The sequence below is a fragment of the Gekko japonicus genome, unplaced genomic scaffold, assembly GCF_001447785.1.
Source record: "Gekko japonicus isolate JY-2015 unplaced genomic scaffold, Gekko_japonicus_V1.1 scaffold170, whole genome shotgun sequence".
Lineage (NCBI taxonomy): Eukaryota > Metazoa > Chordata > Lepidosauria > Squamata > Gekkonidae > Gekko > Gekko japonicus.
In genome coordinates, this window is record NW_015160212.1 from 1,091,379 (window position 1) to 1,105,239 (window position 13,861).

General features: G+C 52.5%; 1 protein-coding gene across 1 annotated transcript in view; it reads right to left on the reverse strand.

Moving 5' to 3' along the window:
- Positions 1-13,861, reverse strand: part of LOC107109302 (alpha-2-macroglobulin-like) — an 83,409-nt gene that overhangs the window by 34,285 nt on the left and 35,263 nt on the right. Inside the window, exons 19-22 of the mRNA XM_015409902.1 lie at positions 11,230-11,458; positions 7,383-7,509; positions 5,865-5,986; positions 3,489-3,540 (exon numbers count right to left, since the gene is read on the reverse strand). Coding sequence (XP_015265388.1) covers positions 3,489-3,540; positions 5,865-5,986; positions 7,383-7,509; positions 11,230-11,458 — 530 coding nt within the window. The remainder of the gene's footprint in view (positions 1-3,488; positions 3,541-5,864; positions 5,987-7,382; positions 7,510-11,229; positions 11,459-13,861) is intronic.

A 13,861-nucleotide genomic window follows, 5' to 3' on the forward strand; every position in this document is an offset into this window, starting at 1 on the left:
GACTCCACAAATTGCACAGCCTACCTGCCACAAAACAGAGCCGCAGACATCGTCAATCTAGCCACTGTCCTGCATACTCAGCCTTCAGTGACATCCTTCCAAATACAAAGGCTACTCAGCCTCATGGCTGCTACTACATCAGTCCTGGTTTTTGCCAAGTTGAAAATGCGCCACCTGCAACTCTGGTTTATCCACAATTTCAATCCAGAGTGAGACACACACTCGACCCACTTATCCCCACCTGTCAAAGTACGGGACTCTTTACTTTGGTGGACCGCCCCTTACAACCTTCTCTAGGGAGCACCCTTCCATCCTCCATCACCTCAAATTACCCTAACTACAGATGCCTCCCTGTTGGGCTGGGCCGCCCACATGATGGGACTTTCTGTCGGAGGCAGATGGGACACACAGAAACGGAATTGGCACATCAATTTTCTGGAACTGCTTACGATACGGTTCACTGTCACCAGTTTCCTGCCCCTGATCAAGGGGAAGTGTGTCACGGTCCTCACGGACAATACTACTGCCCTCAGCTATGTAAGCAAGCAGGGGGGCACTGTCTCCCAACGCCTCTGCAACCTCGCCATCCGGTTATGGGACTTCTGTATCGCCCACAACGTCTTCATAGTCGCCACGCACATTCCAGGGCACATGAATGTGCAGGCGGACCACCTGAGTCGGGCAGGACTCAGTCTGCACGAGTGGGAAATGAATCCGATTTAGCTTCTTCCATTCTTCCACAAGTGGAGGTTGCCCCAGATAGATGTTTTCGCCACCAGGGCGAACAAAAAGTGTCCTCTGTTCTGCAGCTGAGATGGCAGGGACCCGCAGTCTTTAAGGGACGGTCTCCTCTACCCGTGGTCCAGAGAATTTCTCTTCCTCTTCCCTCCACTGCCTCAGCGACAGAGCGGACTGCATCCTCATAACCCCGTGGTGGCCAAGGCAACCATGGTTCGCAACCATCCTCAATCTGTCAGAGGGGAACTACCACCAGTTTCCTCCGGCACAAGATCTTCTGTTCCTAACTGAGTCCCCTCTCCTATACCACGACATGTCACAAATGAAGTTGACAGCCTGGAGAGTGCGTCAACAGCTTTTCCACCCGCATAGCAAATGTTTTGCTAAACTCCAGAAAGTCCACTATATGAAAGTCTTATCATTACAAGTGGCTAAGGTTTTGTTCCTCCTTGGGTGAGGATGCCCCTCGAGCCACCTCCGCAGGTCTTGAGAAGGTTTTTTAATTCCTCCTGTCTCTTGCTGACTCAGGACTGTCACATTCCTCGTTAAAGGTTTATTTGGCTGCACTTTCGGCATACCATGTTCAAGTTGAAGGATGCACACTGTTCTCACATCCCCTTTCTAAACATTTTTTGAAGGGTTACACCTCTACCCTCCCGTCAAAAGTCCTGTCGTCCCCTGGGACCTTCCCTTGGTCCTTCATCAACTCACCAGGAAACCTTTTGAGCCGCTCGCAACTTGCGACCTAAAATTCTTGCCTTTCTGGTTGCTGTCACTTCAGCAAGGCGAGTTGGAGAAATACTGGCTTTCAGACATGACACTCCCTACTTGTCTTTTTTGCCAGACGGCGTCTGCCTCGTACCTGACATCTCGTTCTTGCCAAAGGTAGTGTCAGAATTTCACCTACAGGCAGAGGTCTTCCTCCCGGATTTCTTCCCGGCGCCAACATCCTCAGAGGAGAGGCTGTTACATACCTTGGATACGAAACATGCGCTTCTGTTCTATTTAAACAGAACCCATCCAACGAGACGTGACTCTCAACTTTTCGTCTTCTATGCGCCAGCAAGGCTGGGAACTCGCATCACGGCTCAACGCCTATCAAGGTGGATTGTGGGTCTCATCCGCCTCTGCTACCTTATCGCCAAGCAGCCATTGCCTGGCCCTATTGGGGCTCATTCAACCAGAGCTGTTGCAGCCTCAACTGCCTTCCTTCAGGGAGTTTCCCTGATGGACGTTTGCGGAGCCGCTACATGGGCTACGCCAAACACCTTCATAAGGCACTACGCCCTAGACGTCCGTAAGAACTCTCATACCAACATGGGACGTCACATCTTATCCTCGGCTTCGCAGTAAGGACCTGCCAGCACCCTCCTCCAGGTAGGCCACTGCTCGCTAATCTCCCATGGGTGTGAAGCACAGAGACCACGTCGAAGATAAACAGGTTGCTTACCTGTAACTGGTGATCTTCGAGTGGTCATCTGTGCATTCACACCACCCGCCCTCCTTCCCCGCTGCTGTCAGCTTCTACATTTTTCATAGGGGTTGATTTGTGGTGGTTTAAAGGAACTGGTGGGATGTCTGCGCCCACCCCTCTGGGCATGCGTGGTGGGGTTCCTGCGCATGCCTGTGGTCTGGGCGCGAAAATCCATCAGAACTTGCTACAATACCGATCGATCCAGCACAGGCACACTGTATCCCATGGGTGTGAATGCTCAGAGGACCACTCAAAGATCACCAGTTACAGGTAAGCAACCTGTTTTTCTGCTGTGTAAAGCTTTTTGGGGAATGCAGATTGAAATCTGTTTGGTACAACCAGAACTCTGGGCTAGGCTGCAGAAACCAGAATGATTCCTCAGTCCATTCTAGGTGTGTACAGAATCTTTGTGCATGGCTGATCTGGGGAATGCACAGTGAGGGCCCGAAGTGGGCCAGGGATCTCCTGGGGCTACTCTTGGATGCAGCTGAGGTGGTCTTCTAATGACCAGTATGGCTAAAGGGCAGTGGGTTCATCATAGGGTCTCACCCTTCTGGTGGCACCCGGAGATCTTCTGCTATTACAAATGATCTCCAGATGATCAAGTTCAGTTCCCTGGATTCTGTCAGTGTGGAATTCAGCACGGCCCCAGTGGAAGGTTGTATCTGCGTGACTTGTTCACACGTGGCATGGTCAGGAAGCCACAGGAGCCACAGTTCTGTGAGGGAGGCTAGAAAACAGGCAGAATTCTCAGTGCTTTCCTGAGACTGTCGTCTCACGATTGTCTGAGGGAAATCATGATTGCGATAACAGCATAGTGCAGGGAGTCCCCAACATGGCGCAGGAGGGTGCCGTGCTACCTGCCTGCCAACATCTTTCCTGGTGCCCAGGGGCTTTGAGAAAGTGGGCGGGGCTGGGGGGGGCTTTTGCCCAGCAGGACTTCTGATTGGCTGTGCAGAAATTTGGTAATGCACAGTTTGCAGTGATTTGTCTCGTCTACATAGATTTGTCTAAAGCCTGGATCCTGAGACTGCGACTCATCTAATTCGGGAAAGTGGTAGAAAAACGCCTCTCCAATCTAGGTCTGGCTCAGGACACGGTGAGCAGCTGTCCAGGCAAGTCTCAGAGCATTGAAAAGGTTGCTTCGTTAAGTCCACAACAGCCCAAAGAAAGGTCACTGTGCCGAAGCACCAGATTAGGCGGACCTGCGCCTGGATCCCTCACCTAGAGGGAAGGTTCCTGGCTCTCGTAATCCTGCACAAACGGGGGCACTTACCAGCTCCGCAGACCAAGGAGCTGAAGACCACCTCCTTCTCCATGCCTTCGGGCTTCATGCAGAGACAAGAGAGGGGAAAAGAGGGGAGGGTGAGAACCTGGGCCAGAAATGTGGGATGGGTAGCTACGGAAACGGCTATTATGCAAACAAGAGGAAGGATGGAACACAATCTGAGTGAAGCCAAAATATCAGGTGCACCCCCCACACACTTATAGAGACACTGGAGGGGGTGTGCTGAGTGTGAGAACAGGAAAGCAGAGAGTGGTGGAGATTTCATGACAGAGTAACACCTGGTGTGCTAGGGTGGCCAGTTCTAGGTTGGGGGAACTCCTGGAGACTTGGGGGTGGAGCCTGGTGAGGACACAGGGACCCCAGCGGGGTACGATGCCACAGAGTCCACCCGCCCAAGCATCCATTTTCTCCAGAGGAACTGCAGATGAGCTGTAATTCTGGGGAATCTCCCCACCTTTAGGTTGGCATCCCTACTGTGTGCCCAAGAACCAGTCAATGTGTGATAAAATCAATGAGCGCACAATCCTTCTCCCCAACCCCTCCCCACGCACCCAGTGACACGGGATTCAGCCTATGAAAAGGGTTGCTGTCTCTCCATATCAAAGGGCACGGGATACGCTTGCAAACTGCAACTTTCGAGTCACCTGTGGAGGCCAAAATTACCTCCTGCGGCAAGAAACACTCTCGTTTAGGTCCTGTCATGAGAAGCCTGAGTGCCTGGGAGGCTAGCAGAAATGGTGTGAGATATCTGTTGGCCTAGACTTGTGAAAGACTAGGCTTGCCAACTTCCAGGTGGGGCCTGGAGTTCTCCCAGACCACAGAGATCGGCTCCCCTGGAGAACATGGCCCCTTCAGAGAGCCAACGCTGTGGTTATACCACAGAGCCCAGGTGAAATCCCTCCCCCAATCCCCTCTTCAATTCCTCCCCCCAATCTCAAGGAATTTCCCAGGCCAGAGTTGGCAACACTCGCTGACACAGAAGTATTTTACAGTGTGGAAAACTGGTTCGTATGACTTCTCATCAGCCCTAAGCAGAAAAACAAGGTAATTTCTAGAATAGGAGGTGGCCTTGCCAGAGTTTCCTCTGGTATATGGGGGGGGACCCCATGCACACACACATGAAGTATGCAGGACTAGGGGTCATTTCCTGCAGGAGTGCACAGGAGCAGAGCTCTGGCAGTAAAGAGCCCAGGGGGCGGGCACATGCAACAAGCCCCACCCCCTGCTCGCAGCAGCCCTCAGTCAGAGCAAGAAGCAGCCAGGTAAATTGCAGAGCTCCCCCCGGTCCAAAACAGTCCAGTGGCACCTTTAAGACCAAGTTTTATTCAGGTACAAGCTCTCCCTCCTCTGCGAGGACAGATCTGCATGTTCTCCCCCACCCCCAATAGCTAGCAATCCAAAACAGTCCAGTGGAGCCTAAGCGGTGGGTGTTGACTTCTGACACACTTCCGGTGAAGTCGGGGTGTGGCATATGCAAATAAGTTATGCTAATGAGCTCCTGCACCTCTTGTTCTACGAAATGACCCCTGTGCAGGACTACATTTCCCAGAATGTCCTGGAATCATTACATCACAGTGGCCAATTTTCCCCATTGAAGAACAAACATTAGCACACACACACTCACAGGAACTTTTCATCCTGTACATTTTTACTTCAGTGCAGGTATTCCAAGGAGGGGTTCGCTTTGTCAGCTTCTGTTTCCTGCGGCGCTATGCAGTTGGGAAGGGGGTCTCTCCTCCTCGCCTGCTCTGACCTGCGTGGCCCAAGGCTACCCTGACCTCATCAGAGCTCAGGAGCTAAGCAGGGCTGGCTCTGGTTAATACTTGGGTGGGAAAGCACCAAGGAAGCCCAGGGTCACTACACAGAGGCAGGCAACAGCAAACCACCTCTCTTGCCTCAAAAAACCTACAGGGTCTCCATCAGTCAACTGTGACTTGAGAGCCTTCTCCGCCACCACGCTCCTTGCCAGTCCAGGTGGGGAATGTGTAGGGGGCACCTTGGGGCCATGTTTCCTCCAATACAGTGGGTAGAGGGTCCCAGGCTTCCAGGAAGGAGGCGAGAGCCTCTGGAGCCCCCAGCACAAACAGCTAAAGTCACCTCAGCTCACAGCCCAGTAAATGGGGGGAGGCAGAGGAGGTGGAAGAAGACGAGGAGAAAGAAAAGGGGCAAACAAGGGCAATTGGTCCATATTGTGGGTTCTCCCCCCTTTCCCTTTTGGGATTCACCGCCCCCCCAAATGTTTATGTTTCAACACAGAGCAACCTTTTGTGATTCAGGGAGAACTGGTGCACCAGCATAACTATTTACCATTTATGCGCATGTGAGCGCTGACCACCACCCCCAAGAGCGAAGCAGCCCACAAACCTCGACTAAAAGGGACTTGATCACGGTGTCCGCCTGCCCTTGGCCGAGCGCCTTCACGACTTCGTTCCCACACAGCTGTTCGGAGTCCACAGATTTAGCAGTCACCGTGAGGTTCACTTCACCTAGAACAGAAATGGTCTCCTTGTCAGGGGTACAAATCACCAGCCTTTCTTCCCCCGTGTATTTCTTCATGTATTTCTTGAGAGCCAGTTTGGTGCAGTGGTTAAGAGCGGCGGACTATAACCTGGGAGGACCGGGTTTGATTCCCCACTCCTCCTCCACATGCAGCCAGCTGGATGACCTTGGGTCAGTCACAGTTCTCTCGGAGCTCTTCTATCATGAGCAGTTCTGGAAACGGCTCTCTCAGCCCCACCTACCTCACAGGGTGTCTGTTGTGGAAAGGGGGAGAGAAAGGTGATCATAAGCTGTTCTGAGACTCCTTCAGGTAGTGAAGAGCCGGGTATAAAAACCCACTACTACTACTACTTTTCTTCTTCTTTTTTTTCTTCTTCTTCTTCTACGGATGTTCCCAACTGCCCAAACCTGACAGGTATGAAAGGCTGATCTTTCTTCCTCCGCCAGCCTCCAAGTGGGGACTGGAGCTCTCGTGGAATTCCAGCTGATCTCCAGACGACAGAGATCAGTTCCCCTGCAGAAAATGGCTACTTTGGAGGGGGAGCTCTGTGGCATTGTACCCTGGTGAGGCCCTTACCCTACCCAGCCTCCACCGCTGGGGTTGCCAGCTCTGGGTCGGGAAATTCCTGGACATTTGGAGGCGGAGCCTGGGGAGGGTGAGGTTTGGGGAGGGGAGGTGCCTCAGCAAGGTCCATGTCCCATGCGGCCATTTTCTCCGGAGGAACTGATCTCTGTCATCTGGAGATGTCATTGCGGGGGATCTCCAGGCCTGACCTGGAGGCTGGCATCCCTCAGTCCACCCCAAATCTCCAGGAATTTCTCAGTCCCAGGTCAGCATACCTAAGGTTGCCTGGGTGATGCTCAGCTGAGTGTTCAACCTGGGGGTGGTTTGGGGGAATTCCTGGAGACTTGGGGGCGGAGCCAGGGGAGTTGATCTCTGTCATCTGGGGATTATTTGGAATTCCAGGAGATCGCCAGTCTCCACCTGGAAGACGGCAACCCCAACACACACACAACCAATGCTTTCTCTAAGCTGCGGAGCCTTGTGAGCCAAAATCCTACTTTGTGAGCGACTGGCATTAAAGTTGTGAGCGAGCGATTTGGCTCCTGCATCAATTAGTTTGCTCTGGAGCCCTCCTTCCTGAGTTAAGACAGAAATGTGTGAGCCGGAGGCTAGAAAACTGTGAGCCAGCTCACACTAACTCATCTTAGAGGGAACACTGCACACAGCTATAGAAGGAAAGTTATGCTCTGTGTCTTTTCTGTCTGTCCTTGATCAGACAGCCGCCAAACCCTTTCCCTCCTGAATCAGGAGATAGTTACTCTCCCCACTCTCCACACTTCATCCCTGACTCCAGGGCCGATTTCAGTGCAGCTCCTTACCCAAAGATTTTGGTGTGACGGTCCACGACACGGTTTGCCTTTCGTCCGTACACAGGCAGTAGGACTCCTCCTCATTTCCCAGCAAGGAAGCCGCAAAGTCCGGAGAGGGAGCCAAGGAGATGCCCACCTGCCCATTGGCAAAAGAGTGTTGCTTGCGGGGGGGCAGCTCTCCACCACTCCTGGGAGGGGCTCAGAAAAGGAGGAGGAGGAGGTCAGGGCGGAAGAGAGAAGGCGACCAGTGGGTCTCAGGGGGCCAGAACGGCCAAGGTGGTGTAGGGGGCTGGAAAAGGTGCTCAGGCTCAGCCTTCCTCCAGTTCTATGACTGTGTTCTTCTGACTCTCTCTTTGGAAATTCATGGAAATGTATTTGGGGAGGGCTGCCTGGGGAGGACAGAGTCTGGGGAAGGGAGGGAACTCAGGGGGACGGGAATGGTGATGCAAGGCCACTCTAGGACTTCCGTTTCACCCAGATGGAGACCACAGAGTCGACCCTCCAGAGCTGCCGTTTCCTCCAGTCTCTGTCATTTGGAGAGGAGTTGTGATTCCAGGAGAACTCTCCAGCCCCCACCTGAAGGCTGGCAACCCTAGCTGAGATGCTGAGCTCTGCGACTAGCAGCATTCGTGCCCCCTCTCCTGCGTCTTATTCAGCATTTTGCTGCTCGCTTCTGTGAGTTCCTTTTGCAAGCCGTGGAGGGATGCGAGAAACTCTATACAGAAGAAGAAAAGCTGGGCTTTATACCCCACTTTTCTTTATCATAAGGAGCAGGGGTCATTTCGTAGAAAAAGAGGTGCAGGAGCTCATTAGCATAACTTATTTGCATATGCCACACCCCCTGACATCACCAGAAGTGTGTCAGAAGACAACACCCACCGCTCAGGCTCCACTGGACTGTTTTGGATTGCTAGCTATTGGGGGGGGGGAGGAACGTGCAGATCTGTCCTCACAGAGGAGGGAGAGCTTGTACCGGAATAAAACTTGGCCTTAAAGGTGCCGCTGGACTGTTTTGGACCGGGGGGGCCTGGCTGCTTCTTGCTCTGACTGAGGGCTGCTGGGAGCAGGGGGTGGGGCTTGTTGCATGTGCCCACCCCCTGGGCTCTTTACTGCCGGAGCTCCGCTCCTGTGCGCTCCTGCAGGAAATGACCCCTTATTAAGGAGTCTCAAAGAGGCTTACAATCACCTTCCCTTCCTCTCCCCACAACAGAGACCTTGTGAGGTAGGCGGGGCTGAGAGAGTTCTGAGAGAACTGGGACTGGCCCAAGGTCACCTAGCTGGCTTCATGTGGAGGAGGAGGAGTGGGGAATCAAACCTGGTTCTCCAGATAAGAGTCCATCGCTCTTAACCACTACACCAAGCTGGCTCTCCAGGGTGCTCTACCCCTCCACATACAACACCCTGGACTTCTTATTCAGATTGTCTTGGTTGCAGGGGGGTGGGAGGGAGCTGTCCAGGAGTGTGGGGGGCAGGGAGACGTCGTTGCACACAATGCTCTAGCATTCTGGCCGAAATTCTATGGTTACCAAAATGCTTGAGCGTCAACGCACACGTCCCTGGCATGATGACATCACTTCCATGTGATGTCATCACACTGACCACGTCAATGAGTAACAGACCTCTTTGGGGGTGGGGCTTCCCCCACTGGCCAGCTGGCCGTTGGCAGATTGAAGCCCCGAAGATCGGGGGATCTCCTGGCCAGACCTATATTCCACCTCTCAGATTTCACAAGCCAGCACCCGAAGAGCTTCCAGAATATTCTCCTTAGGTTGAGAAACTTTATTTTTGATAGAACGAGTCTCAGGCAGAACACGCATGCATAAGGTTCGTCCACAGAGTGTATGAAAAGGTGGAGGTTGGGCCAGAGGAGGCCTGTGGGTGACGGGTCTGATCCCACTCCCCCTCCCTCCATGGACAAATGAGGAGACCTCTGGAGGAGAAACAGCCTGAAAGCACGAAGCAGACAAGCAGGCGAGAGAGAGAGACGAGACTGGGTCTATCAATCCGTCTGCGGAAGTAGTGTGGGCTTTTGCCACATTTTCACCCCACAAGTCCCTTCCGGGCCCCCAAAGGTTGCCTCGAAGGCTTAGGGGACTTGTGTGGACCATGCACAGGTTGGCGTAGCAGTGTGGAGCGGGGAAAAGAGGTAGATCACCCCTCCTCCCTCTTCTGCAAATGCAACACCTCTCAGATTTCACAAGCCAGCACCCGAAGAGCTTCCAGAATATTCTCCTTAGGTTGAGAAACTTTATTTTTGATAGAACGAGTCTCAGGCAGAACATGCGTGTATAAGATTCGTCCACAGAGTGTATGAAAAGGTGGAGGTTGGGCCAGAGGAGGCCTGTGGGTGACGGGTCTGATCCCACTCCCCCTCCCTCCATGGACAAATGAGGAGACCTCTGGAGGAGAAACAGCCTGAAAGCACGAAGCAGACAAGCAGGCGAGAGAGAGAGACGAGACTGGGTCTATCAATCTGTCTGTGGAAGTAGTGTGGGCTTTTGCCGCATTTTCACCCCAGAAGTCCCTTCCGGGCCCCGAAAGGTTGCCTCGAAGGCTTAGGGGACCCGTGTGGACCATGCACAGGTTGGCGTAGCAGTGTGGAGCGGGGAAAAGAGGTAGATCACCCCTCCTCCCTCTTCTGCAAATGCAATCTGCTGAAGGAAAAGAGGGGAGAGCCGATTTCGTCCCCTTTCCCCCTTCCAGATACAGTCCTCCAGGCTGGGCCTGCGACCCCAAGCATGAATCCTCCAGGGGTCAGAAGAGGCAGCTGGGAAGAGGGGAGGGGGGCAGAAATCCTCTCTTGCCAGAGCTCTCCAATGGAGTCCTCCTTTCGCCCACTTATGGCAGGAGACCTCTGGCCAATTGCAGCCCTCCCCCTCCAGTGCTCAGCTGATTGGCGGATGGAAACTAGAGGCAAAAACGGGGAGGGGGAACCGGCCTGGGGAAAAGATAAGAAAGAAAAACAAGGCTGCTTCTTTCAGGTTGTCAGCTGTGTTCCTTCTAAGCTGTGGAGTCTTGCGAGCAAAAATCCTACTTTGTGAGCTCCTGGCATTAAAGTCGTCAGCGAGCGATTTGGTCACTGCATTAAATTAGTTTGCTCTGGAGCCATCCTTCCTGGGCAAAGGCAAAAATGCGTGAGCTGGAGACCAAAAAACTGTGAGCTAGCTCACACTAACTCAGCATTGCTGGTGGTGCCTCTCCTGAAAAGAAAACACCAAGTTTCAAAAAGATTGGACCAGGGAGGTCTAATTCCATGAGCCCCAAAAGAAGGTACCCTCGCCCCATTCTCCATGATTTCCAAAGGAGGGAAAGCGTTTAAAAGGAATGCAGTCTCTTTAAATGTGATGGCCAGAACTCCCTTCCAGCTTGTTGGCCTCCCCTGGCAACCCTAGTGACATCACAAAGGTGACGTCACATCCTTGCTCCTGGCTCCACCCCCAAAGTCCCCAGATATTTCCTGAGCTGGACCTGGCAACGCTATTCTGGATAGCTCTAGGAATCACCAGAAACTGTGGTCAAAACCTCCAGTAAGTAGCTGAGCCTCTGCTGAGGCCTAGTTTTTCTTTTCTCCCCTCCCCCCGCCCGGGCCTCACTGCCTGCCCACCCCCAGTCCCGAACCCGCTGGGCAACTGTGCCTTCCACTGACAGACGGCTGGATCCAAGGCACGGAGGTAGAAGGTCCCAGGGGTGGGTGCAAACAGGAAGGGGGCAGCTCTGGACCTGGGAATTTGGACTTGTGGGTGAGCACAAGCGTCCGAGGGGGACCTCTGTTGCCTGGAGATGAGGTGTAATTCTGGGAGATCCCCGGACGTCCAGGCTTCGGGAAGGAGGCCAGACGGCAAACATCACCACTCACTCTGATGCAATGCTGTAGATAGGTGAAGGCCGTGGCCTTCAGGACGAAGGCTTCCCCTCGCACCACTGAGTAAGGCAGGGTGAGGTCCACAAAGAAGGGCTGGAAGGCCTTGAGGGAGACGGTCTCGGAGAGGCCGAAGCCGGCCTCCGCTGACGTACAGAAGGCGCCCGCAGTCCATTCGGTGATGGTGTCTGGGATGGTCACTGGCACGTCTGCCTGCCCACCGGAGCTGGTAGGAAGGGTACAGAAGAGGGCGAGAAGGGATTAGGGTGGCCATCTTCAGCTTGGGAAATTAGGGTTGCCAAGTCTACTTACCTTGGTGGCAGGGGAGCCTCGCCGGGCTCCGAGAGCTCTCTGGCCACGCCCCCAATGTGAGGGGGCGGAGTTCCCCCCGGGGCCCGATTCTGTGGTGGCGGAAATCGGGCCTCCAAAGCGGGGGTTTACCCGACCCCACTTGGGGGCCCTATGGGAAATTCATGGAGATTTGAGGGCAGAGCTTGGGGAGGGGAGGAAACTCAGCAGAGATGTGATGCCACAGAGCCGGCCCTCCCTAGTGCTTCTATTTCCCCCGATCTCTGTCGTCTGGAGGCCAGCTGGAATTCTGGGAGAACTTCAGGCCCCACTTGGAGGTGAGAAATCCCAAGAATTTCCACAGTCCCCTGAGGAAATGCTCTTGGCGCAGAGGGTAGTTCCGCCATCTTTGCTTTACAAGTCAAATCCAGTCTCTCTTTTTATGTTCAGGACACTAGAGGATAACATAGAGAAAACCTGGGGCACAAAAATGCATGCAGGGAGACAGCTGACTGCTAACAGGGTGGCCATAGGGTTGCCAGCTCCGGGTTGGGAAATACCTGGAGATTTGGGGGGGGGACGTGAAGAGGGTGTGGCTTGGATATGGGAGGGACATCAGTGGGATGTAATGCCAGAGAGTCCACCTCCCAAAGCGGCCATTTTCTCCAGGGGGACTGATTTGTCACCCTTCGATCAGTTGTAATCTCAGGGGATCTCCAGCCATGTGGATGGCATCATTATGAATGATTTTTGAAAAATTGATTTGTTCCAGTAAACTGGATATTGGGTAAGAACTTATAAGTCTGTGGACTTTTTCTTTTGACATAATGTATCACCGTTGTTCTGCTTGCTTCCAACTACCTGGTGGTGGGTGGGTAATCCTAGGTGGCAAACGTATAAAAAGGTCCATGTGATAAGAACGTAGCCCTCTGTTGACTCCAACCACACAAGCAGAGGGTGATTCCACATTAGACCGTAAATCCTGGTTCAACCCTGTCCCTGAACTTACATTCTACACTACACTCGAGTTCACCCCTGTAATTATCTCGGGGTATTTTTTGTTTCCACATGACATTGAGGTCACCCCAGTTTTGCCTCACACTTGTCCCGGGATAAAGAAGAAGGCAGAGGACTCTTCTGAGTCCTCCTGACTGTGCGAAGTCATGATCAATCGGGGGGAGGAGGGAAGGAGGGGAAGCCGGGGATTCGGGAGGGGGCCCATTAAAAACATGGGGGGGGGCTAGCTACGGGACTAGTTATACATAACCCCATCACTGGCATTCTGTGATTGGCTATGCCTCTCATGGCAGCCATTTTGTGATTGGCTATGCCTCCCATAAGATTTCCCATAAGGAAAGATTTACGCAACTGAATGAAGATTTTGGGCTAGCTACGGGACTAGTTATACATAACCCCATCACTGGCATTCTGTGATTGGCTATGCCTCTCATGGCAGCCATTTTGTGATTGGCTATGCCTCCCATAAGATTTCCCATAAGGAAAGATTTACGCAACTGAATGAAGATTTTCAGAGAACAGCAAGGAGAGATAAGGAGGCCTTCCTGAATGAACAGTGCAAAGTAATAGAGGAAAACAATAGAATGGGAAGGACTAGAGATCTCTTCAAGAAAATTGGAGAAATCAAGGGAGCGTTCCATGCCAAGCTGGCCACGATAAAGGACAAAAACGGTAGGGACCTAACAGAAGCAGAAGAGATTAGGAAAAGATGGCAAGAATACACAGAAGAGCTATACAAGAAAGACCTCGATGTCCTTGACAACCACGACGCTATAATCACTGACCTCGAGCCAGACATGTGAAGTTAAATGGGCCTTAGAAAGCATTACTAACAACAAAGCTAGTGGAGGTGATGGTATTCCAGCTGAGCTATTCAAAGTCTTAAAAGATGATGCTGTTAAAGTGCTGCACTCAATTTGCCAGCAAATTTGGAAAACGCAACAGTGGCCACAGGATTGGAAAAGATCAGTATACATTCCAATCCCAAAGAAGGGCAATGCCAAGGAATGTTCAAACTATCGCACAATTGCACTCATATCACACTCTAGCAAGGTCATGCTCAAGATCCTACAAGCTAGGCTTCAACAGTACATGGATAGAGAACTGCCAAAAGTACAAACTGGGTTTCGAAGAGGTAGAGGAACTAGAGATCAAATTGCCAACATTCGCTGGATTATGGAGAAAGCAAGAGAGTACCAGAAAAATATCTACTTCTGCTTCATTGACTATGCTAAAGCCTTTGACTGTGTGGATCACAACAAACTATGGCAGGTCCTTAAAGAGATGGGAGTACCAGACCACCTCACATGTCTCTTGAGAAACC